Source organism: Megalops cyprinoides, chromosome 15 (genome assembly GCF_013368585.1).
Source record: "Megalops cyprinoides isolate fMegCyp1 chromosome 15, fMegCyp1.pri, whole genome shotgun sequence".
Taxonomy (NCBI): Eukaryota; Metazoa; Chordata; class Actinopteri; order Elopiformes; family Megalopidae; genus Megalops; species Megalops cyprinoides.
Window position 1 is genome coordinate 13,229,660 of NC_050597.1, and position 26,881 is coordinate 13,256,540.

At 45.7% G+C, this 26,881-nt stretch overlaps 1 protein-coding gene across 4 annotated transcripts in view; it reads left to right on the top strand.

The window, feature by feature from the left end:
- Nucleotides 1-24,717, top strand: part of LOC118790188 (phosphofurin acidic cluster sorting protein 2-like) — a 74,169-nt gene extending 49,452 nt beyond the window's left edge. For 2 of the 4 annotated variants that reach the window (XM_036547061.1, XM_036547064.1), the window contains exons 5-24: nt 2,381-2,543; nt 3,558-3,649; nt 3,817-3,897; nt 4,860-4,919; nt 9,723-9,874; nt 10,222-10,315; nt 11,520-11,606; nt 12,485-12,609; nt 13,259-13,391; nt 14,012-14,116; nt 14,365-14,471; nt 15,255-15,409; nt 16,845-16,955; nt 17,277-17,379; nt 20,046-20,088; nt 20,878-20,920; nt 22,554-22,692; nt 23,178-23,401; nt 24,071-24,184; nt 24,532-24,717. In XM_036547061.1, the coding sequence (XP_036402954.1) occupies nt 2,381-2,543; nt 3,558-3,649; nt 3,817-3,897; nt 4,860-4,919; nt 9,723-9,874; nt 10,222-10,315; nt 11,520-11,606; nt 12,485-12,609; nt 13,259-13,391; nt 14,012-14,116; nt 14,365-14,471; nt 15,255-15,409; nt 16,845-16,955; nt 17,277-17,379; nt 20,046-20,088; nt 20,878-20,920; nt 22,554-22,692; nt 23,178-23,401; nt 24,071-24,184; nt 24,532-24,647 (2,247 nt within the window). In that variant the 3' untranslated portion in view covers nt 24,648-24,717. The remainder of the gene's footprint in view (nt 1-2,380; nt 2,544-3,557; nt 3,650-3,816; nt 3,898-4,859; nt 4,920-9,722; nt 9,875-10,221; nt 10,316-11,519; nt 11,607-12,484; nt 12,610-13,258; nt 13,392-14,011; nt 14,117-14,364; nt 14,472-15,254; nt 15,410-16,844; nt 16,956-17,276; nt 17,380-20,045; nt 20,089-20,877; nt 20,921-22,553; nt 22,693-23,177; nt 23,402-24,070; nt 24,185-24,531) is intronic. The other 2 variants (XM_036547063.1, XM_036547062.1) reach the window with 2 other exon arrangements.
- Nucleotides 24,718-26,881: the final 2,164 nt, after the last annotated feature.

A 26,881-nucleotide genomic window follows, 5' to 3' on the forward strand; every position in this document is an offset into this window, starting at 1 on the left:
GTCAGTTGCTCTGTCTCTGTGTGTCAGTGTGTCTGTGTGTGTGTGTCAGTCTCTCTTATTCTGTGTATCTGTCAGACTCTCTTTCTGTGTGTATATGTGCGTCTCTGTCAGTCTCTCTTTCTCTGTGTATATGTCCATACCTTTATGTCTGTATATCTGCCTGTATTTGTCTGTGCGTGTTTGTTCATGTTTGTGTGTGTGTGTGTGTGTTTTCAGTTGTGTCTTGTGTGTCATTAATGCTTTGTGCTGTTCCAACAGATACCCTGCAGCACTGGAAAGTCCTGATTGTCCCTGTTTGAGTCCTACGGCATAATTATGTTGTCTTCATTTATGGAGGAGAAAGCTTTTAGTGGTTTTTCTTTGACATTTTCCACAAAACCGGGCCATGCTGGTTTTCACTAGAGAAGAAGTGTCCTTATGTACTCCTTGTTGGCATTTGAGGAGGTAGAGCTTCAAGCTGAAGATGCTAGACATCCTACTCTCACTGTGATAGGCTACATGATGCACTACTCAATTTATTTGCAATTTACTTGCCTATTGGGAGTGTATTTGTTGTACTTAGCATTGATACAGGAAAAAGCATATAGAATAAATGAATTTATCTTGTAAAGGTACAGGAATAAGTAGTCTGTTGCACAAAGTTGGAAAAGAATCAGCAGTGATTTGCAGTGGGGAAAAGCTAAGTTATTTTATCAGTTGTAGGTATTCAAGCCTTTGATTGGTATCTAGTGTCTGAAACATCAGTTTTTAGAATGACAGTTGTAGCAGTTAGGATTGTAGGGTAGAGTATATAAAAATACACAAGCCAGCATACTAAATCAATGAACAGTAACTACCGCGAGTATAAAGCCAGTGGCCAACTCACTGTACCATTAAAAAGTTACTTGTTTTTTCAATAATCATCACCTTAATTAAGACTAATTGTGTCTTTACGTCAAGGAGTATAACAAGGCATAATAAGGATAAAGTCCACCAAACAAAGACAGCTACTATACATTATCGTGCAGAGTAGACCACCAGCCCTCCCGCAAATCTTACAGTCTGACATTGAGTGTCTTTCACAACAGACAACAGAGTCAACTTTTACATTAACTTGTAAGCATAACAATACACTATACCTAACAATGACAGTGTACTTACTTTGTAAGGGCTTTTAGTTACAATTCTATTACTTATTTATAGTGTGTAAGTAACATGTTCTACTCTCTAAATAGTAGTTACAAATTACTTAATGTTATGGTGGGCAGCTACACTCTTGTCACCAAGTTACAGTGTAACTACACTGGTATATGTGCAACCTAATGTAAGGTTATCAACAACAGTTTTGAGTTGATTGCTTGTATTTTTGATGCCAAATCATTAAATTGAAATATATTAGTTGTAAGGCGTTTTATACAATTCTTGTGTAGCAGTAAATAAATGCATAGAAATAAATAAAGAAAGCATATAAATACAAGAATCTCTGTAATGGTGCAGGACACACTGAAGCAGAAAATATCTGTTCCTGGCCTCGTCTCTCACCACAGACATTTTCCCGCTCTCCATTCAAGTGAAGGGAGGGTTTTGCTGAACAAGAGATTTTTACTGTTTCTGTTACAGAGCGCTGACATTTTAAAACATTCCCCATAAGTGCTGACCGCTTTGAATTCATTGTGCTAATTCAGTCCCTGCAGATTAAGTCACCCCAACATGAGCTGTCACCCGTTCGTTGTGCAAGCTCAGAATACCGCACAGCCAGTGTTTTCAGAATTTCAGTGGGCACGCAATGCACAATGAACATATAAGAACAAAATTGTTACCCACGCCTCATGTGAAGTCCCTCACTTGAGAAAGTAGTGTTAGTGTGATGAGAAGTTCTGTTTCAGCTCACTCTCCGGGTTGATTGATGGGCAGAAGGATCAGCGGCACAATTGAGGCCACTGCCCAAGCGGAAAGACACTATATTAAAACCAACGCCAGCCTGATATGAAGTTATCCTGACTCTGAAATATGATTTTCACCTCTGAGAAATTTCATAAACTGGAATTAAAAGGAAATAAAAGTTTTGCCTGGCTCCGTGCAGTTTTCAACACAACAGGTTTTCCATTATTTTCAAAGCACCAAAAAAGGTTCTCAGAATATTTGTTTACAGCAGCATTGAACTCCATGGGTTCTAACTCCTGACACAGCAATATGACTGGCTGTATTCCCTGGGCATTCCAAAAACACTCAGCATTAATTAAATTCTCTTCAGTATGTGCAAACCCTTTCATCTGTGATTTTGGAGCAATGTAGAAACCCATTCTTAATATTATTTGAAAAAAAGGTGAATAGAAGGAATGCATGCAGACAGAGTTCTGGGCTCATGTAGGTGCTATTCTGTGCGTGTGTCCCCGTGCAGGTGATGCAGCACCCGACAGACGGAGGCCAGATCCTTGGTCTCCATAGCAACGTGAAAGAGGCCCCTGTCCGTGCGGCAGAGATTAGCGTGTTCTCACTGTCCAGCCAGCCCATCGACCACGAGGACGGAAGCCTGCAGGCCGGGCCCAAGACCAAAACCTCAGGTGGCTCATCAGGCAATCTAATGTGCACATTGTTCCTGGAGAGCTGAGCGCTAGTCTTTCCAGCAGTCATTTCGACCCATGGAAGGGGTTTCAGCTAGAGGTGCATAGGCTTTTTAAAAACCACACCCAGAACCACTGTCTCTCACTAGCTGTGTGACACATGAGGAAGGAATGCACATTTGTACGTATGCATCTTTCCCAAGTGTAGACCGTTAATAACAAGCCTACACTGTTGGCTTGTCCCCAGCTCTCCCACCCTTATGCAACTTCTCCTCAAACATAGCGGGTGATCATAGTGGGATCTCAGCCAGGGGGTGTTGAGATAGAAACCTTGATGTGGACTGGAGGATCCCAGCCTGTCCCTCCTTCCACACAAAATATCTTTCACTTTTGAAAACCAATCATAAGAACTATGTGATATCATTCTGCTATACAGAATGAACAATGAACAGATGACAAGCAGAGCTGTTTGGGTTCTCCTCATGAAAATCAGTTCATTCAACCATGCTTACCTCTGAATCTCCAAGCCAGCTGAAAAACGAAATCAGACATGGGGGTTATGACATTTAGCAGTGTACACTGATTTGAGTTTTATTGATTAAAATTACAGTAAAAAGTAAAGTTCTAAAAGTAAGGTTTCAAAAAAGGATGTGTAAATATGGAATATTTCATGGACTGCTTTTAAAATCAACCCTGCATTCTACCTTTTAAATTTTAAAATGAGCCTTCTTTGCAAGCTCAAATCAACACATCAAAACAAATCACCAGAATGTGTCTGAGAATTAAATATATTTATATATTTGTTTAGCAGATGTCCCCCCTCCAGTGGGACACAGTGTACAGTTTTACATGTTATGTTCAGGTGGAGTATGCTGTTCCAGGTGACAGCAGCATAAAAGGAACCTGTAATGCTCTGGTGGCAAACTGCAGTGAGGAGCAGTATCAGCTAAACAATAACCTGAGCAGTGATGCAGAATGAGCTCATGGGGTGTTCTGTGATGTCATCTTCCTTAGACCGTTCTCCTGACATCGATAACTACTCTGAAGAGGATGAGGACAGCTACTCCTCAGAACAGGAAGCAAGCGATGATGCAGTTCACGGGCAGGTGAGGATCACTCTCACTTCATGCATACGTTATATATCATTATACGATATAACAATATGTTTTAACAAAATGTATAAAACCATATTACAGTATACTGTATGACTAGAGATGTGCATTTTTTGGATTTTTTTATTCAACCGGCATGTGCTGTTTCTGTGTCTTTTTAGGACCTGTATTACGAGGAAGATGAAGTCAGAAAGCCAAAGAAGTCCCGGAGGAAAATGACCCGAACTACATCCATGACAAGGGTAGGAGAAGTGTTTCCACAATGACAGCATTTGGAAAACCTCTCCTCAGCCATCCCAATCCTTACACACAACCCCCCAGCCCTTACCCCCCAACTCCAACCCCTATGCTCCACTCCCTCAGCCCTTAATTCCCCCTCCAGTCCTTACACCCCACCACCACTTCTGGAAAAAAACTGAGCTTTTGCATGATTGAAATCATGAGGAAGACTGTAAGTGACCCTAAGTGTCAATCACCACTTCCTGGTTGTTTCCTAAAGGAAAAGGCAGCCATGTTTTAACTGCCTTTCTGGTATCCAGGACAAGCAAGAGCGGTGAAGGGACTGTAGCTGTTTGACACAACTTCTGAAGAAGGCAGGCTCACGCGTTTATACAGGCCTCTGAGCTCATGCTGATTTGTGCAGCCCGAAGAGATGTCCAGAATTGAATTTACTGTCAGCACCTCCACTTCACCCCCTCTTGTATAGTTTCGGGAACTGGATGTTTATTCCTGTACAGCCGCAGTGAATCTCGCTTTGTTCTTTCTGGATGACCTGGTTAGCTGCTTGTAAAGCGGGCGGGTGCAGTGTAGTGCCTTCACCGTCTCCTGCAGCTCTAAAACGTACATCCGTGGGAACTGAGAGTCATCTTTAATGTAGAGCTCTGATGCATGGCTTTTAAACTGTCAGGGAATAGAAAAGTACATCGTCCTGTAGAGTGTATACATTGTCCCTATAATTACATCCCGATAGCATGCTCATGTGCTTTCTGTAGATCTGAGGAATTGGAGTGTTTCATGCAAAGACTGAGAGGGACTGCAGTGTTTCAGATACAGAGTAACCCACAGTTTTCATGACATCAGTCAAATGTAAGCCATGAGTATGATGTGAGGACCAACTGCAAGGAAGGAGTATTGTCTCAGTTACATTTGATGGTGGAATTAGTCTTCCTCTCTCATTTTAATCTCTGCCATCTTGTCTCAAAAGCAACCCAACTTCAAGCAGAAGTTTGTGGCCTTACTGAAGAGGTTCAAAGTGACGGACGAGGTAAGCCATCGACATTTGAGGCACATGTTTAATACACTGATGAGATTTGCACAGGGGATGCAAATAAGAGCAGAGCTGTGCTGGAGATGATACCTTTCCCCCTCGACTTTCATCTTGTAATATTATGTGACTCTCGGCCAGCTGTGAAATCTATAGCTTTTATTAAATTGCCTTGGGGCCTTTGAAATAAAATCTCTAGATACTGACTCTACACACAGCGTATTGGAGCATTTTTAAATGTATATGAGACTGAGAGAAAAACATAAAGGAAAAAAATCATTACTTTAATAATGTTCCTGCAAGATTGTGTGCCGTGGGACATGTTCTAAACCATGTAGTACAGATGAGACACATGCCCTCAGAGCTCCAGTTTCCAGAAGATAAATGATACCATTACGATTGCTTTCTGTGTGCCAGCTAATCTAGTTAGCGTAAGTTCATTAGCCAGCCACCATTACCTTTCAAAGAGGGTCCTGTGGCCCCAGCAGTGCCTGATCACTGTGCTGTAATCGCATTACGCTTTAGTGAGGCAGGAAGGGAACGGGAAGACCGCAGAGTCACCTGAGGTGCTGTGCTGTCTGGGGGACCTTGTGCACCCAGGCAGCATCATCAGCACTTCCAGCGTATTTGTGTTGTAACTGAAAGTGACTCACTGCCCTCCTGGAACCAGGCTGTTCCTGGCACGTGATTATTGGCGGGGTCGACTGATTTGGGGCAGTGCGTTTTCCAGAAAGCCTGATCTCGCAGCTCGAGAGAAGCTGTGACCAAGCAAACAGAGCTGCTCATCAGCTGATTCAATCAGAGAGGCTTTGTTTGAAATCGCTGCGGGAATTGAAAACACTTTCAGGAAAATGGGGGGATGCTGTCATGCTTTCCGCTTTGCCACAGGGTGATGAATGTCCTTGTTTTTTTCTCTTTTGCTTTTCTCGTCGCATACATCAGGTGTAGGGGTCCTGTTGTCTTTCCCATAGTTGGTGCAGAAAAGGAGCTCGTGAAACTTCTACAGTGTTCCTTAAAAAACAAGTTCAGTGTGTGAAAGGTTTCAAAACTGCATTCTGTCATTTCTTGATTCTCTGCGTGATGGAACCTTCCTCTAAGCCAGCTGTGTGTCATTGTCAGATAACTGAAATGCCTTTGCCTGTGCATCATTCTTAGACAGCAGTCAGCGCTGTTTTGTTATTTCAATTTTTCATAGAGACAGATGTTTACTGTTCAGCCATTTTAAGGAGATGTCAAGCCTTGGTTTAAACACCTCCATTGTCTCAGGAAGTTTGTGGGGAAATTGTTTTGGAATATGCTTATTTTGGAGGAAAGTGTATTTCATCCCAGGAAACAGAGGCAGGGAGTATCTGGAGCTCTGCAGTTTGACTGACAGGTCAGATAAGTACCTGGGGAACCCAGACGCAAAAACAAATTTTTAGCTGTCAGTCATCGGCAGCTCATGAAAATCTAATCACTGGTTTATACTGAAATGCACCTATAACTCTATAGAAGGATTTTATTAAAAATGGAATTAGTCTCTGAAGAATATAGCTTTAAGTATTATCTTTCTTTAGCAGAAATGCTCATTACAGGCTGTAGACTGAAACTTGCTCTTATCATTACTAGTATGCTAGTACTGCCTCTGTTAGTAGATTCTTTGCTGTGGTTTCAAACCTCTGTTATCATAACTGCCTATTAAAGACTTCAATGATTAATCACAGGAAGCTAGATGGTGTTTCCTCAGGATATAATTACATAATATTAAGACCCTTGATTGCCAGTGTTTAAGTAATGTTTTAGAAGCTGCTCTGATATTTGTGTCAGTGTGTGATCTGTGTCAAAGCGGATAGAAGCGAAATAGTGTTGAACCTACAGCTAGTGTATTGGAAACACAGTTGTCATTGTGCCAGACTGGTTTCAAAATGGTTACTTCAGTGAACAGATTTGGACAGCCTCTAGATTGCAGCCTTTCTCAGCACATGCAGGATATGAAAATCGGAGTGCCATTCAGCCTGTAATTTACAGCTCTTTGAATATTCACTGCAGTCAGGACTGTCTAGCTACAAAGCCCTTGTGTTGAATCTGGGCGGTAGTGTCATATACTGTTTCCCCATCTGCGGAAAGGTCCCCAGGGCCTCCGTGTCCACTGCCATCAGGAAAACACTGAGAAGTCACCCTTCAGATGTGATGCCAGCGAACAGAAGGGGGACCAGCTAACAGAAAATGAGTGAGGCGGCCCTCTGGCTCTACCAGGGTTGTTTGTTGCCTCTTTTTGCAATTTCCCTTTGATATCAGAGCTGCCAAAATCCACTTTCTGTCCTGTCAGCCAGTCCAAAGACATTTGAGTGAAGGGATGGGGCCTGTCCCAGCTCAGCCGCTGGCCCTCCCAGCCTTCAGTGTTATCAGCTGGCAACTCAGGAGCCTCACTTTTAACAGGCAGGGAAGGTCTTGAGTCATTTCTTATGGTTCATTGAACAAGAGTAAAATACGGCCTTGAGCACTTAGGGTTAAAATGACTGTTCACTGGCTCCTTACTTGTTCAGCAAGGCACTTATCCCGAGCGCAGGCTGAGCCCTATGACCAGGGTTTGATCGCAGCTATGTCCTGAGCTGACAGTGATTGGCAGCTGGGTTAGGGGTAGGTATGTTGGAAAGGTTTCCTCATCACGCCACTCTTAAGCACCCTACGAATTGTCAGGCGCCTGTGAGTTGCTCAGATGATGTCACTCTGGTGCACTGTGGTACTCGTGGTGTGAAAAATAGCCGTTGGCTGCGTCACATTCGCCTTGCTTCAGCGCCTTGCATGAGAGTAGTTTGTTGTAGTGAGATAAACCTCATGTGCAGTTGCCGATTCCAGAAAAGGGTTGGGTAAAAAAAAACAGCTGATGACAACACTAGCCGCTAGTCCCAAGTGCACTAAATCAAGTCAAATCACACATTAAATCAGTCAAAGGAGACGTCGCTGTCCCCGCAGAATCCCAGTCTCTTGTTCGCTCCCCTCCGCACTCAGCGTGTGCTCTCCCATAATGCCAGTGGGCGCCTGGAGGCTCTTTAAACCGTCAATTAACATGTCTGTAATCCTTTCATTTGGGCCAGGCGATAAATCTGTGTTATAAATCTGTGTCCTGGCAACTGATTTGGGTTTGTTTATGTCCCTGGTGCCAAGTTTTAGCCTTATGCATTAGCCCTAATCACTTGATTAGTTAACTCCTATAGTGCAGGGACTGTTGTTTACTGCCATGGGCTAAACTGCAGATCAGGGGTCCTTCAATACGCTTCTGGCCCCATTAGGTCTCTTACAATTTGTTAGGTGGAGTTAGGACGTTTATCTGTGGTATTGATTTGACTTATTTCACGCCCTCTGCGTATCACTGCCATTAACCATGCTTCATTGGCACCGTAATTACAATCAGTTGTTCATTTTCTGAGTCTTCCCAGCTTGTTTGTAATGCTGTGTTCACAAAATGGAAAGTCAAATGGAGCAGGGATTGTTTTCAGGTCTTAGAACTGTGTAGCATTTGTGAAAATAATCCCATGGCATTCATGGTGCAGAGAAAGCTGCTTTGCTCCAAAAGGTGGTTCTACATACAAATTCAGGGCTTTACATACTGAGCAGTAAACCCCCCCCCCCCCCTCCGCAAGTCAACAGTAAAGACATGTTGTCTCTGACATTTAAGGCTGCTGTTAGCATGAGATTATCACACTGCTGAAATGGATATAAATTCAATTACCTCTCACTAGCACACAAACTAGATTACTGCACATAGAGTAGAATGTATCTGCAGCTTAGCTAAGATTAGGCAGCCTGTAATTATATGTGTTGCTAACATGAAGGAGAAACCAGAAGCATGTGTACTTACATCTAAAGGAATGACATCTCGTGTCACATGGGCTGCAAATAGCAGATAGTTAATACATGAGCAATACAAGAGACAAAGTCCAACCGTGGTGTTACTCTCAAAAAATGGTTCCCAAGAATCATTACAACTGCAGTCAAAAACATGCCATATCCTCAGACAATTGAACCCCCCCCCCCCGTTGGCTGGATTAAAATACTTGTGATGGCTGTGTAATATTCTCCATTGTGTGACATCATTGCCAGGGAATGAATTGACTCAGAGCATTTGCCATTAAGCTCTGTGTGACTGCTTGATTGTAATAAATTTCTTGTTGTGCTTTGAACATTTAAAAAGTCAGTTTTGCGTTCATGCTGAATCTGTATTATACCCTGTGTGCAATTATATCATGTTACATATAAAATCTTAGCAAGATGAGCAGCATTTAAGACGTACCCCCCCCCCCCCCCACCCCCCTCCACTGGCAGGCAGGGCAGGAAGGCGCATGTGAGTCTGAATGGGATATCAGATGTATATCAGAACAGCTGTGCAGCACCTGTGACTCTGAGTGAACAACAACAGCATGAGCCCAGCACATGGCCTGAGAGTGTATGGCCACTGTGGAATCCCTCATAGAGAGACACCACTATGGTGACCTTTCCCTGAATTATCCAGAAAAGCTGAATTTCAGCTAAATTGCTGCAGAGTACTGACTCTTTACCATTGACGGTGAGCTCCACCAACCTATCAGCTGTATCTGTTCCAGGTTGCAGCTGGGGATAGTGGAGTCTAAAAGAGCATGCCCTACCATGCAGAAGAGTGGACTTGTGGCACACCTACTTTTATTCAGAATATATTTGATTTAGTCAAGATTGTCTGCCAGTTTGTTGTCAATGGAAGATAATGAAAAAAAAAACATGTTTGCCCAAATATAATCCTTAGCTTTTTTATAAGGATCAATGTGCACTTGCAATTTTCCATGACAGGTTCTGGACTCTGACCCAGTGGATCAGACCCAGGAGGTGGAGGAGGATTTGGACCTGCTCTACAACAGCCTGGAGGAGTACAACCAGAGCGACAGTGCGCCAGAGATCGAAGACAACGAGAGTGTCCTCAGTACCCCCAAACCTAAACTCAAGTACGCTCCCCCTGCCATTCCCAGCCCCCAGTGCATCACTTTTTAGTCCTTTTAGTGCTGTGTTTGTTCATTGCACAGGCCACCACATCATTTTAATTCATCTCCAAGAACTAATTGAAATCGTCTGGATTTTGGATGAAATTATGACCTGTTGATGACAGTGTTTTGACTTAGCAAGTGAGTGGGGAGGCAGTGTGAAATCTAGCATCAGTTTCTAACATGACATCAACAGATGTGTTAAGTCTTACAGGTTGTTTAATCAAGCACTCACATCCCTGGAGAGGAGAGCAGCATGTCCTTTCATTCATTAAGTCACTCACTCAACAGACTCCTCATTTTATTTCCAGGCCATTTTTTGAAGGAATGTCCCACTCCGGCTCGCAGACGGAAATTGGGAGTTTGCACAGCCAGAAGAGCCAGCCCAGAGACATCGCCAGTCCTGTGAGTGACGGCTCCGCCCTCACACTGCCCCACCTCCCACTCACCCCAGTCCCACCTGCAACGCTTTGTTCTGAAAATTTGATGAATGCTCTTTATGGGCCCCCCCTCCCCCCCCGGGCGCAGGTGGCAGTGTGAATCATGTACCGCAGCGCAGGAGAGGGGTGCGTGCCAGCGCAGCCGTGTGGCACGCCTGGCATGCGAGGCCAGGGATTCCCCTGTCCATGCAGGATGATGTCAGCCAGGCATCTGACCTGAGCCCCGTGCCAGAGACTCCACAGAGCAAGGGGGCGCAGGCGGGGGGGGGGGGAGGCCGCACACCCCAGACTCCCCGTTCCCTCACGCTATTTTTAGAGCTTGAAACATCAGACGCTTCTGGTGATGGAATCAGCCAGCGAACTCGCATCAATCCCCTCCGTCCACAAGCGTGTATTTATAGGGCTTTTAAGGAACGCAATGCCGGGAGGCTCCATTTGCAGACACCCGTCTTCAAAAGCAGAGCCGGGGGCATCTGCTGCCCGTCTGAGTGAGGGACGCAGCGCGGTCCGGTCAGAGGCATCTGCGGATTACACAAGGACAAAGAGGAGGATGATGGCCATGGTGGTGGTGATGGTGAAGCTGAAAAAGCTCCCTGTGCTACAGGAGTGCAGTGTTCTCCCATTCCCGCCGGGCACATGGGGCTTTGCTGTTTGGATTAACAGGCTTGCAGTGTCACAGAGCGAAAGAATGACAAGCCCTGGCTTTTTCCAGTCCCCCCCCCCCCCCCCCACCTCTAGAAGTTATTTATATCTCCTCTCCGTTCAAAAGAGAACCACCAACTATTCACAGACGCTGCTCTGCTTCTATGTGTGAAGACAATCCCATGAAATTCCTACCCTTCATTCCAAAAGGGCAGGTCAAACAAGGGTCGTGGGAGGAATGAATTGCATTGCATGTTTCCACACTCTAATGTCCTTATTTTCATAATTAATGGAGCCGTTTAATCGGTAGTTCCCCTAGTTCAGAAAGCGGAGGGAAAATGAGGCACGGAGAAATGACATGCCTGTGTGCCTTTAATGATTCCTGCACAGATATGTGGAATTCTCTGGGACACTAAAGTGATGTTTGCTATTCAGTGAAGCATGTGTGTCAGCAGCGCCCCCTGGTTGGAGAGAGGACTGAAAATGTTTTTTTTGTGTGTGTGTGTGTGTGTGTGTGTGTTTTCCAGCAGGGTGGAAGCTTCCTTTCCACAGAGAAGAGCAGATTGCCTGGGGCCAGGTATCTAAATGATGCTGTCATGGAGACCACCCCTGGGGTCAGTGTCCAGCTAGAACTAAGCTCAGTTTATTTTGTTCTCTTATTTGCTGTTTCTCTTTCTCTCTCCCTCCTGCTCCTTTTCCCTTTTTTCTTAACTCTCTCTCTGTTCCTCTTTCCCTCTATGTCTCCCCATATCCCTCTCTGATCACGTATTTCCCATTCTCTCTCTATAGTTCTCTTTCCCCCTGCCTTCCCATTTAAACTGTTTCTCTGTGATTCTCTCATCTTCTTTTGCCTTGTCTGTGCAGTTGCTGGACGGTCTGATTTTTGTATCTGTGAGAGGAAAATGGCACGTGCTGAGTACAGGAGGTTTTCACCCAGCATCCATTCGATAGGCACAGCCCCAGCTGGCCGCGGAGCTCGGTGGGAGGCTCAGTGCTCTCGGCTGAGAGGGGGCCGTGTTTGCGTTTGCTCTCACCTGTGTGTTGTTTACCGGCTTCGTCTGCACTCAGCCCAGTGTGTGTCTTCTGCACTGCTTCCGTGGTGCCTGGCAATTACAGCACGCCTCTTTCATAAGAACATTAAAGGCAGATGGGCCTGAAAGTCCAAGACTCTGGGCTGGGACTCTAGCCTGGGACTCTGGGTTGGGACTCTTGGCTAAGACTTTAGGTTGTGACTCTCGGCTAAGACTCTGGGCTAGGACTCAGGGCTGACACTGGCGGGCTCTTCCTTCATGGGCTGTGTTGACCACCCAGCAAACCTGCTCTCTGTGTACTTGAAGGAACGCTGTTTAACAGCGCTTAATGAGGCAGTCCTGAATTCACATTTACTTCCATACCAGCAGTGGTCTATGTTCTTGTCGCCAGTGTTAGGGTCCTGCGGTGGATTGATGCAGCTGCTGGCATGATTTCACCCTGCTCCTGTCACTTCTTGCAGGAGGTGGAGGAAGAGGACGCGGGGACGGGAGAGATCACTGGCAGCCGGGAGAGCAACACTGACAGGCTGGTCAGCTCGGTGGGGAAACTCTGCAAGACGGAGTCCCAGAACCATATGTCACCCAGGTATACCCTTGCTGGGCTGAGTCAGGCTGAGAGAAACCATCTCTGCCACTGTGCGCTGTGTTTTTATTTATGTCATATGGGCCTCTTATATTTTCCAGTAGTTTAGTTTATTATTTTTAAAACATTATTTTTGAAGGTTTTTTTTTCTTTTTCTGTCATATTCATTATGTCATCTGCCATATTGAGTGTGCTTTCTTGTCAGGTATGTGGTGTTTACCATGCATGGTGGGGTTGATGAGTCCAGGTTAGTTGATGAAAGCACAGCCTGTCTTGCTCACAGCACCATCTAGAAATCACAAACTGTAGGTAGTGTTTGGATTTCAGCAATACTTGTCTGAGAGGCAAAGCCCTGGTGCCTCTGAGGCAGACACTACTGGCGTCACTTGGGTCCGGAGGGACTCCGGCGCTCCATCTGACAAACCCTGTTAAAACCCTCTCAGACTGCGCGGAGGCACGTCTCTGTCATCGCCCAGATGCGCTCGGCCCCACCGTCCCCAGGGACTGGCGGCTCTCCGCTCGCGCCACGCCTCGCCAGCCTAGCTGACGCGTAACACTCCCAGGCCTTTGCTGTGATGCTGCTGCAGGGTTTTTTGGGGGGCTGTGCCTCGTCTCCCTGTACTGAGGCTCCTCCTCTGGCTCGCCCCCCCAGCAGGGCGGAGAGCAAGCTGCACCGGCGGCCGCGCAGCACCTCCATGAAGGACCGGCAGAACTCCAAGGCCCAGAGCGACCGCACCAACAGCATGGACAGCGAGAGCTCCCCAGACTCCCGGCACACAGCGCAGGTAGGGCTTCAGAGGCGCGCCCCCTGCTGGCCTCGTTTCACCTATTGCAAAACCTGTGACTTCACAGAGAAAATCAGAAAATCAGCTACACAGCTGTATGAGGCATGAAGCATGTCTAAAATACAATTCATAATATAGTGAGTATTAGAAAAATCTATATAAGAAATTCATTACAGGTGATCCCTGATTTTGTCATCATTGAAAATTGGGGAAAAAAACACTCAAAGCAAAATCTGCTTTTGCTGCTGAGTGAAAAAAGTGCTTTGATTTCCTAATAAATCAGTATTCACGTTTGCACATCAATTCAGACATGAGTGTATGTGAATCAATGATTTCTGTCAGGATTGTTACAGCATATGGCATCATGCTACCTTGTACCACAGTCTTGTTTATTTTTATTTTCAGTCTTAGAAGCAGAATCAGGTTCCATTGATTTCTGCCTGCAAACTCCTGTAGGAGACTTTTGATTTGCCTCAGGCTGTTTGAAAAGAAAGCCTGTAGCTGTTAAGCACTGCGCAATGGAAAAGACCCAGCCGGAAGTGTGAAAGAAAAAGCACGCGGCCGCTGCCGAGTTGAGAGAGCCGCGCCTTCGCTTACCGCTGCTCTCCTGTGTCTTCCAGCTGCCCAGGAAGTCTGTGTACGACCAGCTGAACCAGATCCTGATCTCTGACGAGCGGCTGCCGGAGAGCATCATCCTCATCAACACCACGGACTGGCAGGGCCAGGTGGGCCTGCACCCTGCGGCCCGGGGCACTGCCCTCCGCAGAGACGCGCTCATAGCTGGCGTCCTTCTCTGCGGCTGAAACAGCAGCTGGCAGAGGCTCTGACATCGGGCCGAAGTAGTTATTTAAGGCTACTGCTCATATGGGCATAACAGTAATCCAATGCCTTGCCGCTCCCTCTGTGGTCTTGACAGAGACGGCTCTCCTGTGGTCTCACCTCTCTCCCTCTCTCTGTTTCTCTATCTTCTCAGTACCTGTCGGAGATCCTCCATGAGAAGAATCAACCCATCGTGTCCACATGCTCTATGGCAGACGTGCAGGCTGCCTTCAATACCATCGTCACCCGGATACAGAGATTGTGAGCACATGGCTGTATAATGAGCACATTGTAAACATGTACTTAGAACATGCCGTTGGTGTAAATGCATATTATCAACACATAGGGGTAATGGATACATTGCAATTACGCAAGCATAATTTAACACATGGATGCATTACAAAGATATGGGGTAATGGATACATCGTAACCAAACTGTGCTAATGGATACATCACACAGTTTTCAAGTGTCTGTTCTTTTTCTCTAATTAATTCTTAATCTCTCAGATCACCACTGACATTTCCAAGAATACTTTTCAAACCAGCATTTTCCTCTAGGCAGTGTGCAGTTTGCTTTGACTTTACAGGAACAATGTCTCTCCTTCCATTGTGCTTTTGTGTCAGAAAGTGGCTCTCAGACCTCAACCCTCTTGCTTTGTGTTGTGTTGTTTTCATGCGCCCATCCATTTCTTTTTAGATTTCTCTCACCTCAGTGTTATCTCTTTACCAGGGTGTCAGGTTCAGTCTGAGAAAGCTTCCTTTGTCTGACTTCTTCTCCCTGGCAAGAGCGCTGCTGCCGTTTTAATTTAATGGGTCTGGAGACCTTTCCCTCACACCTGCTGCTTAGACAGGCAGCACTGTTGTGCACAGTGCTGTCCATCAGCATATCTGATACAGTGCTGTTACATGTCATCGGCACAGCTGAAACACTAACCCCATTCCTCAAAAGAACTCATTATCTGCGCAGCTGAAACTCTGATTCTACTCACGATCTCCGCAGCTGAAATGAGGATGATGCCCGATCTTTCCATTTTTTTCCCACAGCTGTAACTGCAATGCCCAGACGCCTCCCACGATCAAGGTGGCAGTGGCAGGGGACCAGAGCTACCTCAGCACCATCCTGAGGTTCTTTGTGGAGCAGTTAGCCAACAAGACGCCTGATTGGCTGAGTTACATTCGCTTCCTGGTCATACCCATCGGTAAGGCAGCTGAGGGAGATCCCGGGGCTTTCAGAATTCTTTAATCAGGGATGTTATGCATTCATGAATGCTTTGTTTAGGATATTGAGGCTGAAGGGAGGACTGAACAGACTTAACAGGACTCTCAAAATGATATTTTCAAAGCATTTTGACATACAGTGGACACTGTAATCTACAGTGACTTGCAAAGAAAAAGTAAAAAGTGCGTCTAATGTAGCAGAATGAACAATGGTATATACAGGACACAGCAGACTATGTCTGAACATGCATTAGCCCCTAACAGTGATGAGACAACTAGCAGATACAGGCTTGGACACATAAGCGCATTGCAACACACCATACTGCAACATTACAACAAACCAAACAGGAAAGAGAAGGTAGAGTAGAAGACCGATCTGTACAACAGATGTCTACGGTTGGTTTCTTGAGCAGGGGTGTGGCATAAGCCTGCTTCAGGGCAGAGGGGGACACAACCAGAGAGGTATTGATCAGGGAATTTATGAATGGGATACGGTCAGATGAGATTTTGTAGAGAAAATGAAAGGTAGATAAGGCGATGGTTGAACGATGAGACGTTTTTAAGTCTCTGTGTTTGTCTGAGCAGAGGATCCAGACGATGAGAGTAGGCAAGCAAGGGGGGCAGCATCAGTAGGCTGCTGGCTGACTTACCGGGTTGTGCATTGGCCGAAGGAGTAGCGAATGGCGGCAGCTTTCTCGTCAAAATACAATACACAGTCATCTGCAGTGAGACAACAGGGAGGTAGAGGTGGGGGAGGGTTGAGAAGGGAATGTGGAGAACTGTTTGTGGGGGTTAGAGGAATGAATGAATTTTGTTATGGTAATAAGATACCTCAGCAGATGAGAGAATAGATGAAAAGGCAGGTGGAAGAGTCTAGTGGGCGGAGAGGTCTGCAGGGTTGTTGGATTTCTTTCTTTTTGCCGCCTGCAGTTTGGCTCTGTTGGCACAGTGTCTCACACTGCCATGGACTGGGGGAAGATGGCTGCATAGGGCTTCAGTAGAAATGTGAAGAGTGAAGGACATGAAATGGTGATCGGAAAGATGGAGGGAGAGTGACCATGAGCCCGGAGGTGGTACGGTTCCTGAGGGAAATAAGGTCCTGCTTTGTGTGTGGAGGCTGGCTGCTGGAGTTCTAAGGCCTGGAGCAGGTGGAAGAAGCCAGAAATGTAGGATTTCTTAATTTGGGTGTTGAAGTTTCCTGGAAGAATCAGTGCAGCTGAGCATGATGCCTAGCTCATCCAAAAAGCTCCCCAGGGAACCTGGTTGGCAGTCAAGGACAATAATTTGACAGCACAGTTGGGGTAGTGACATTAGATAGAGAGGAGGTAGAAATATGAAAGAGAGAGAAACCTCTTCCATTATTTCTTGTTGTGTTGTTTTTTTTTTATTGTCTTTTAATTTTTTTTTATTTTACAGGTTCGCATCCATTGGCGAAGTATGTGGCGTCCTTTGACAGCAGGTTCAACAGCATCTTCATGGACACGGCGTGGAGGGACCTGTTTTGCCGATCAGAGCCCCCTGCCTCAGGTACGGCACCCCAGCCTCCTGCGTGCAAATCTGCACAAATCATGGGAAAGTAAATAATACATGTAGTGGGGTTCCCTGAGATGTGTTGAAACATAGAAGGTAAAATGGCAAGCACACTGCTGTGGGATACTGGTGAACTGGGGCTGGACTTACCACAGTGAGTCAAAAATCAGTAAATACATTGTGGTCATCCCCCAATTGTTATTATTATAATTATTATTACTATGTTTTAGGCAGTGTTTATACTGTGTGATAATGTATAATGTGTTGCAATGCATCTTGGGCCGCCGTGTAACTGAGTCTCCCTCCCTGTCTCTGCAGACAGCATAGATGTGGCGGGGCGGATCATCCAGTACATTGCAGGGGCCAGCGTGTCCCATCAGTTCCCCATCTCCGAGGCCATGCTGACCTACAAACAGAAGAGGTGAGGCCTCTGCCCATGTGCGCGCGCGTATATGTGTCTGTGTGTGCTGCATGGTGCAGGCACTGTGACGGAATGGCCCCCTGACTGCAGAGCTCCCCCCCCCCCCCCCTCCCCAGGCAGCATGAGCAGCAGTTTATCCCTACCTCTCTTTCTTTCTGTGTGATCATCTTGTATTTTAACTTTGGTGTAGCCAGTAGGTCCACCGTACTGCTTCACAGGCGATTACGATTGCTGTAAACGTTGATCTAAAATGCTTTCTGGTTCCTTGCATCCTTATGAAGCATTAGTCAAAACATCTGTTATTCAAGCAAAGCCTCAGTGAGTGTTATCCCTTTTATGAAGCAATGCTTGTGGTTTAGGATCAGTGCTGACAGTAGCTTAATCTCATGAAATGTGTAAATTCTCTGTTGGAGTTCATACTCCACCTTTGTGCATTTAGAATGTTTTTCTTTATGGAAAGTGGGATGTGGAGAGCACAAAATATAACACTTCTGCACTTTCCCTTTGCTTTTGCCTTCAAGGAAGAGAAGTTTGTATTTTGATTTTTATATCAGGTATCTGATTGTAGTTTTCATTTATATCCTTCTTTTTTCCCCTGTCTGATTTGCCCTTCTCCGTGTCCAACACCTTGTTCACCCTCAGTACTCACTGTCTCCAGAACGCTGTCGTCTACATTGGTCTTGGCATTTTGGGGGGGGGTTTTGTGTGGTTTCGACCTTAACCATCTGTCTTGTGCGTTTTTGCTGCGTGGAAATGCCTAACAACCATGACAAAGCCCCCCTATTTTTGTTTTTGTATACAGTCTTCTCATTCAGGGGAAGTGTTGAAGAAACAAAACAACAAGCACTGGGAATGTTTTACTGTGTTAAAGATGAATCAGCTTTAAGCACTGACAGTCAGTTTGGATAGTCATCCTAGCTGCTATTGATCAGGCAGACAATGTTATCGACCTAACAGGAACTGTGACGTTATTGAGTTTCTGGTTATTTCATGCCTTACTAAATGCTTAGTGCTGTGTGTTCCTGACAGGAGTGGGACACTCTCCAGACTATGTGTGCCTAGCAGTGAGCCATCAGTAGAAGTGAAAAGAAATAATATCAAAATTTGATATGTTTTTATGTGTATTATGACCATGTTCCTTCATGCCAGCAAATATAATCTATTCATATTTTTTATGGGAAAGTTATTTATTAAGATTTTATGTTCAATGGTACAGTCAAGATTTGCTCTCTGCCAGCATTTGTATATCAAGGTACTTTAAGCCTCTCAGTTGTGAAATGCAATATATTCTGGCTTTGTGTAGCACTTAAATGACAATGGTGTCGGTCAAGAAACCAGGAAAAAAAATAATTTGACTGCTTCTATTGCTGAGTAAAAAAAATCGTTTTGATTCTTACTGTAGTAAATATAGCAAAGAACACATATGTTTATTAAATTGAGTCTGCATTATACTTTAAGACACCAAAGATCATGTAGAAAAACTTTTTCAGAACTTTATTATTGCAGTTTGGACAGGGTGACAGTTTACAGAGTGAGATGTTAATTGAATTAGAACTAAAATAACACTAGGATAGAGATTATAGAGGGTGGGCTACAATCACATGCGAATCTGTGTGCCCCCACATGTCTGTCAGTCAGAGACACACCCTGTGAAAGTGCTCATGTGGCTGTGTCCCTTTAACTGGAGCAGGGTGATTCTATCTGCTGTAGAGTCACACCCTCACACTGGGGACAGAGCAGCCCGTTCCCACTGGAGGGCAGGTGGATCAGCGCATGCTTCAGAGCAGCCCTGACAGGGGCTTTGGTGGAGAGCAAGAAGAAGAGAGGAGAGATTCCCATCCTTCCTATCCTACACTTTTCAGAATACCCTGGGTAGATCATGGTCAGTGTTCTGCTGGAGGGTGGAGCTAGATCTGGGTCCAAGAGGGAGGGCTGGGGGGGTGGAAGGGGGGGCTGGAGAGTCTGCTTACTGTCATCACCATCCCCCAGGCATATAAATATGAAGGTCACACCCTAGCAACTTTGCTGGCAACAGCTTTCAAATGAAAAAAAAGAATCATTGAGTGTGTGGGTGAGACAGAAGGGAGAGAGAAAGTGGGTGCAGCCAGCGAGTGACAGTGAACTGAAATCACAAGGCGTCTGTGTGCATCCCTTCCTTAGTTGAGTTATACCTGAGTTCAGGATGATGTTGGCTTCGTTAGGGCATGAATGTTACCCTGTGGAGATTAAAGGCTGCTGACATTTGATCTTTGGCCCTTGGTCCTGTAAGCTTTGGGTTTTCGAAAGGTCACCTGCCACAGAGGATCATCTAAAAAAAGGTCCATTGCAGACAATGATTAAGACAGGAGAGGTCATGGGCACTGTCTCTGGACCTGATGCATTCATCTCAACATGCCTTGCAATGCCCCACCTGTATTGGTTGTAAGGAGTGGCGCCGGATCCATCTCATTGTGGCGTGAACCCAGAACGACCTCATCTCACCCGGCCGCTATGTCCCATAGCCACTGATGGACACGCCTTTGTCTCCAGCGCATTGCTCCCAGGGGCTCATTGACTGTATGTGTCTGACTCCCGATCTCTCCCCGTCCCCGAGCGTTGTCATCAGACAGTCCACACGCAAGCACGCAGCTCGAGCCAGACTCACACTGTCCCCTCTCTTTCCGCAGCCCTGACGAGGACTCCTGTCAGAAGTTTGTGCCATTCATCGGGGTAAGAGCTCTGATTGGAGACTGTCTGAGCATGCTCCCTGCAGGGTGCAGAATCCTGGTGTCACAGCCATGCGGTTGCTAAGGGAGACAGGATAGGGCTGGAAAATGTGGATCACAACCTAATATCTGAGGCCTTATATCTTATAATGATAGTAACAACATGTTGGATCAAGGGTGACTCATGTTACACCATGAGAGGGCTTTTTGCGATAGCAGATGCAGAATTTAATATCAGAAAATCCATACAAATTATGGATTTTAGCTGAGTTTTACCAACACCAGCAGGTAAACATTACATTAAAACAGAGCACTCAACACATACGTAAATGTTTATAAATTTTGCATCTTGCATCTTTCTGGATCACAACATGAAAAATATACACCTTTGATGGCATGGGAATTGTTACATTTACCTATCATGCCAATATATTCTAGCTGTTTAGCTGGCATCATTTTTTTGTATACACAAATTATACTGTATATTGTGCATATCTGTGTCGCAGCGTACTTGTGTGGGCTTTATGTGGGCTATCCGTAGGAGACATCAGGCCAGCGTGGCCTGGCTCACAGCCAGTCCCAGTGCAGCTGCTGCGGGCCTCGGTGGCCTGCCCTCTGACACACTGTGCCGGAGAGCAGCAGGGCGTGTGGCTGCGTGACTGCAGGCCAAACACTGACCTCAATTTAACAGCTTCAGATAGATGGCAGGAAGGCAGGCTGCGCTCTGCTTGTGTCTGCCCGGATCTGCCGTCCCAGCGCCCATAAGCTCATCTGTCTTTTCCCTCCTTTACAGGTTGTGAAAGTAGGCATAGTGGAGCACAGTCTCTCCACCTCAGGTAAGGGGCTGCCATCTGTTTCGCCGTCCGCCATGTCTCTGTGCAGTCAACATGAGCTGCTTTACTGCAAGTGACATAACTGGGAAGCAGACAGTGGGTGCAGCAGGGGGCGAATGATGGGGGGGGTCAAGCCAGCTCACAGCGAAGCTCCCCAATTAGAAATCCCTCTGTTGTAACCCCGGGGGGGGGGGGGGGGGGGGGGGGCAAACCTCTCTTCCTGCCGTCCGGCCCCCTGCCTGGACTGACACGACATAAATGAATCAATAGCTTCATGCGAGCAGCCAAACTGGAGCAATGAGTGTTCACATGCCTGTCAGGATCAGTGATGGGGGATGAATAAGAGGCCACATTAGTCATCACTGCTGCCCCACGAGTCATGTGCCCCTTTCCACGTCTCGCTGCGCTGACCTTTCAGCCGAGCGCCCGCCATCTCCCCGTACAGCGCCGGCTCAGTGCTACAAAACAGCTGAAGTCTGCTTTACAAGGCATCTCCAGGCCTTATATGGCACTTTTATTCCTCGGAGAAATTGTCTCATGCCTCTTCGTTACTGTCAGGCTTCATCTAAGGGGGGAATCCATTGTTCGCCACAAAGACGCAGACTGATTGAAGTTATTAGCGTTCGCTTCTGCCCGCCATGGGAGGAAAAAGAGATCTCTTGTGATGAACTGGGTCCCTGCCTGAAAAGCAGGCTTTCATAGCTTAGCTGGAAAACCATCTTTGACTCTCTTTGGCCCTGAAGAAATGTTTTAATTTGCATCAGGAGGATACACCGGATTGGGCTCCACATTGTAACACATAAGCAGACAGGGCCCCAACTGCTGACCTCGGATCAGTCACAAAATACTTCACTGAATTGACTGCATTATGATTTAAATAAGCTGACACTGAGCACATCAGAGTCCAGGGAAAGGAGCTGTCTGGAACTTACTCCGCTGCTCACTTTCCAAGGTCAGACTCCTGCAACGTCCTCGCCCTGTTTTCAGTAAATATTGACAGAGATCTTATCAAGATGCCTAGATTGACATTGTTCACACCAGCCCTGCAGTATTGCAGTTCTTCCATATGTTTTGTATTGTGATGTTATAGTCTTCCACTGAGCATTCCTCTGGTTATCAGTATCATGGTCGTGCTCTATACTGATGGGGCGGTAGTGTAGCATAGTAGTTAAGGAGCAGGACTTGTAACCAAAAGGTTGTCAGTTCAATTCCCCTCTGGGGTCCTACTGCTGTATCCATGGGCAAGGTACCTAACCCACAATTGCCTCGGTAAAATATCTGTAACTGATGTAAGTCGCTCTGGATAAGAGTGTCTGCTAAATGCCAATAAGGTAATGTAATAAAGATGTTACCCCTTCATGTTAGCACTTGCTGGACTCTCATTGCAATGACTTCACCTACTGGATATTTTAGTCGATTAAAAATGAGTATCTTTGAAATGGTCCATGAAAAAGAAACCCCAAACACAGCTGAACTTGGACGCCCTGGCTGTGCACCCCCATCCCTTCTCCCTCACAAGAAAAGTGAGGAAAGAATGAGGAAGCACAAAGGCAAAGTTAAGAGTTAGCAGAGTGGCACGCTCCAGCCTGGCTCCACCTCTGAGCTCTGACCTTTCCCCACGTGTCCTCCCCTGCAGTGGACTCTGACGATGCCATGGGTGGGAGTTTGGGCTTGCTGGCCTCCCCCACTCCTCAGTCAGCCTTGCCATATGGGAAGGAGATAGCGGGCACGCCCCCACAGTCCCCATCTGTTTCTACCGCCCTCTCTGGGGCTGGGTATGTACACACACTCACACACACTCATACACATACGCACACTAGTTTCACTGACATTTGAACTGCACACAAAAAAACTGAAAGCTCCAGCTACATGTAGCCTGTTTGAATAAGGGAGCTTGATTAAGATCACAAGGCAAATAAGCCTTAAACAGGAAATAAGCTCATAGCATTGACAACTCAGAGAACTGCTACTACACATGAAGCACTGAGGCTGTACACCCAGTGCTATACACACACACACCATTTACATTGATTTTAACTGCTATCAGTGGACCTTAAATAAGAAAGATTGAATAAGCCCTAGAGACAAATGTGCTTGCAGGAAATCAGAATAGAGAATGTATGATAATGCTATTAACGCATCTATGGGGAGAATCGCTTTAAAACCTGTTCCTGCGCGTGTGTGTGTGTGCGCACGTGTGTGTGCGTGCGTGTGTGTGCGTGCGTGTGTGTGTGCGCGTGTGTGTGTGTCTGTGAGACAGCTCTCCGTGCTCAGGTGGTGAGGTGATGGGGCTGCAGGTGGATTACTGGTCGTGGCAGGGCCCAGAGAAGAAGAAGGACGGGGAGAAGAGGGACGTGGGCCTCAAGAATACCCTGAAGAGCAACTTTCGCTCCCTGCAGGTCAGCCGGATCCCCAACGGGGGCGAGCTCACGCCCCCACCCTGCATGTCCATGACCGTGGTCACCAAGGAGAAGAACAAGAAGGGTGAGTCACTGTATAGAGACACCAGGGGCTGTTTGGGAGCATAAAGAAGGGCTTTAAACAGATAATCACCAACTCATTTTTACCTGCGTTATAATTTTAATTTGAAGAGATTTGATTACATGATATAATTTTAGTTATATTGATGTGGACAATGAGTTTGGAGATGCTTTAGTTTTAACTTCAAAACATTTTTAACTAAAATGATTTCATGTGGAGTGCACAAAGCATACCAACTACAGTTCCAATCATGTAAAAAGAGGTCAGTTGATCATTGAACTCTCATGCTTTTCTTCGTGCAGAACAATCAAAAACACATTCAGCTATGAAAAAACGCAAGCTCTCATGCCATTTCTGTTATAGCTCAGCAGCCATCAGTGGTAAATACACAGACACTCAGAGTCAGGAATGAGGCAATACAAACCAGATTGGGTTATCCAGCAAGAACCAGACAACTTGGTGTTGACATTTCTTCAGAGGCACGTACATGTTGACACCTGCGCAATCATGATGTCCTCCTGTAGGGATCGCAGAAAGTATCTCGGCAAAGACAAAAGATACAGAGGAACGCATTAAGGGCCCCTCCGAAGTATGTAAGCACAGGTTTGGTGTTAAGCAGGTTTGTACTGTTGGTTTATATGTTGCTTATGGTGTCATTCCTGTTTATGATAGTGATATTCCTCAGCAAGAAACCCAAGGAGAAAGAGCTGGACTCGAAAAGCCAGGTGATCGACGGTATCAGCAGGCTGATCTGCACCGCCAAACACCAGCACACTATGTTGAGAGGTAACCACCCTGCATAGTGCACACTATTGTTGGTGCCAATGAGAAGCATTTGAGCACCACCCAGTGGCTGAGGAAGTAATATAGAAAACTAAGAGTCTGGGCCTCCGTACCTCCCTTCACCATTCTAGAATTTGCAAGGATACAGCCGGTGACTGAGCTCAGAGTAATATAGCAATGTTCAAGATGACTAGATGTTGCTGTATACATTCGTACATAGCATGTGCAGATCTGGTACAGAAATTGTTGTAAATTATCTGTTCCGTTTCCTGGTAGATGATGGTTGAAATGACATTTGTCATTTGAAGGTCTAGCACACCATGAGCGTTGTCCCCGGTGTTTCTCCACAGTTTCAATCGATGGGGTGGAGTGGAACGATGTCAAGTTTTTCCAGCTGGCTGCCCAGTGGCCCACTCACGTCAAGCACTTCCCTGTGGGGATCTTCGGCTATACCAAGCCAGTGTGACGTCCGCTGCCACGAGGGCCCTTTCTCCAGAGCTCGTCTTTCAGAGAGGGGAGGGATGGGAGATAGGCCAGCCGAGCAAAGCAGTAATCCTTTTCCTGTGGAAACTTTTACTATCTCAAAGCAGTGTTCTCAAAATTCAGTTTTGTCATTATTTTTTATACTTACAAAAGGAATTAGTAATCTTTTTTTGGGAGAATTGTGCTGCCTCTGAAACTTATTTGGCATTTAGACAAAATGCCACCGTTCAACGATGGCAGCTGCGTTTGCACTTTTTTTTGTTACCTTTTTATTATTTCTGTGAAATCCTGTGTGGATAATTGTACCATACAAAGTGTAATACAGGACTCAGCTCCTGAAGGGCAAAGTGTCCATGCTGGGTTTTGCTCCATCCTTTGTACTTCATTCACATTTAGTCCTCCGTAGTAATCATTTACTCAGTTTGGCATTTTTGATTAAGTGATATTTTATACCTAAATTGCACAGGTACAGAACGCTCACTTATTTTATTGTATTGTATTTGGGAGATGCATCAGTGTAAATTGTCAGTAGCTAAATTAACTATTTGAACTATTTTAGCTAGTGCAACTGGTTGGAGCAAACTCCAGAATACAGACTGGCCTTCCAGGACCTGAGCTTGATACCCCTGATATAAGAGAAGGGGGTGGGGTTGGGGTATGCAGATGTTTATTTGTTTGTTTGTTTTGGTGCTGAAAGAAAGGAATATTGCTGTGAAATGACCTGAGGACTCCCAGATCTCTAAGAGTTGCGCTGTTTCTTTTTACTTTGTTTTTTATGAAATGTTATTTTTTATACAGGATAACTATTAATGCATTATCTTGCCTTTTAATTTTCAAGTACACTGTGTACTGGATCCGAACAGCAAAAAAACCCCAGGAAATGAATTTGTATTTAAACAAATTGGTTCACAAAGGAGTAATACATTTACTAACATAAGTTCGAATTTGGTAAGAGCTAAAACTAGAGCTCATAGCCACCATCCCAAAGACAACCATGATACAAGGTGTAATTTCTGGACAGTCAGTTCTGAGCTCCAAGTCCAGCTTTCACCAAATTCTTATTCTTTATATTGGGTCAATTTTTCTCTGGTACACTTCGAGCAATTGTCGTCTGGCTTTTTAGGTGGTACTCAGTGTTTCAGACCTCTCATTGGCTTGTAACCACATTTTTGTGATGTGTATCTCCCTCCTGTATATGCCTTTGGTTATTGCAGCTGGAGACCAAATGTTGCAACCTCATTAGCCGTTGTTGGATCCTATATGTAGTGGCGTATTGTGAAAGAGCTGGATATAAGTCAGCAAGCTCCACTCACTGTAACATTATATATTGGTGTAACATGTCCCTATCACATTAAATCTAGGGATGAGAGTTTGAGGCCTCTTGAACCTCGTGATGGATGGAGCTTGAATGTATTGTCAGTCACTGACTTGTTTTAACCAATCAAAATACTCTCCACAGCAAAACACTATGATTGGTTCAAATCAGTTCATCACAGCTCCACCTGTTTGGGGGTTTATGATGCCTCACTCTTCCATCACTAATACCTGAAAGCCAGAAGAGAAGGATCTTAGTTTCAAATCTGTGGTGTAGTACGACATCTCTAATCAGTGACGCCATGACCTTCTTTCTTAGAATAGCTGGTTTCAGAAGCCCTGCCTCCTAACCCAGAATCTTTTCCTCTCATGGAGTGTCATGGAGTGTGGATGTGGCATTTTGTGGAGTTACTGTATTAGCCAGCTCAGTAGTTACTGGTGCAGTGAGCGAGTATTTTTTGTTGTTGAAATGCAAGATATTTCACACCAGTTTCCTTGTTTGAATTTGGGGGAGGTGACAACAGATGTCGTCGGAGAGGAGACAGGTGATACCATCGCTGTGGGGGTGAGACTACTCGGACAAGCCCACGCCAGTTCCCACATTGACAGGGTCAGTAGCTGACCTCTGAGTTAGCCCCTGTATTGGGCTAAACTGATTCCCTTGCTCTGTCACTTAACCACTGTCCCTCAGTGTGTCTGACTAGCGGTTTGGAATATGGCTAGTGAGAGGGATTGTCCTTGGGAGAGACCTTGTGTCACACAGAGATGTGTACGTAGCAGTGTTTTTCTGGGTCACTGCATGCAGCTTTTTCTGAGGGCATGAGAGCCATGCTCATCCATCTTAGTAATGAGCAGCCACAGGGGTCAGGTCCCATTTGGAGTTTGGAGTACCACTGTCGGTTT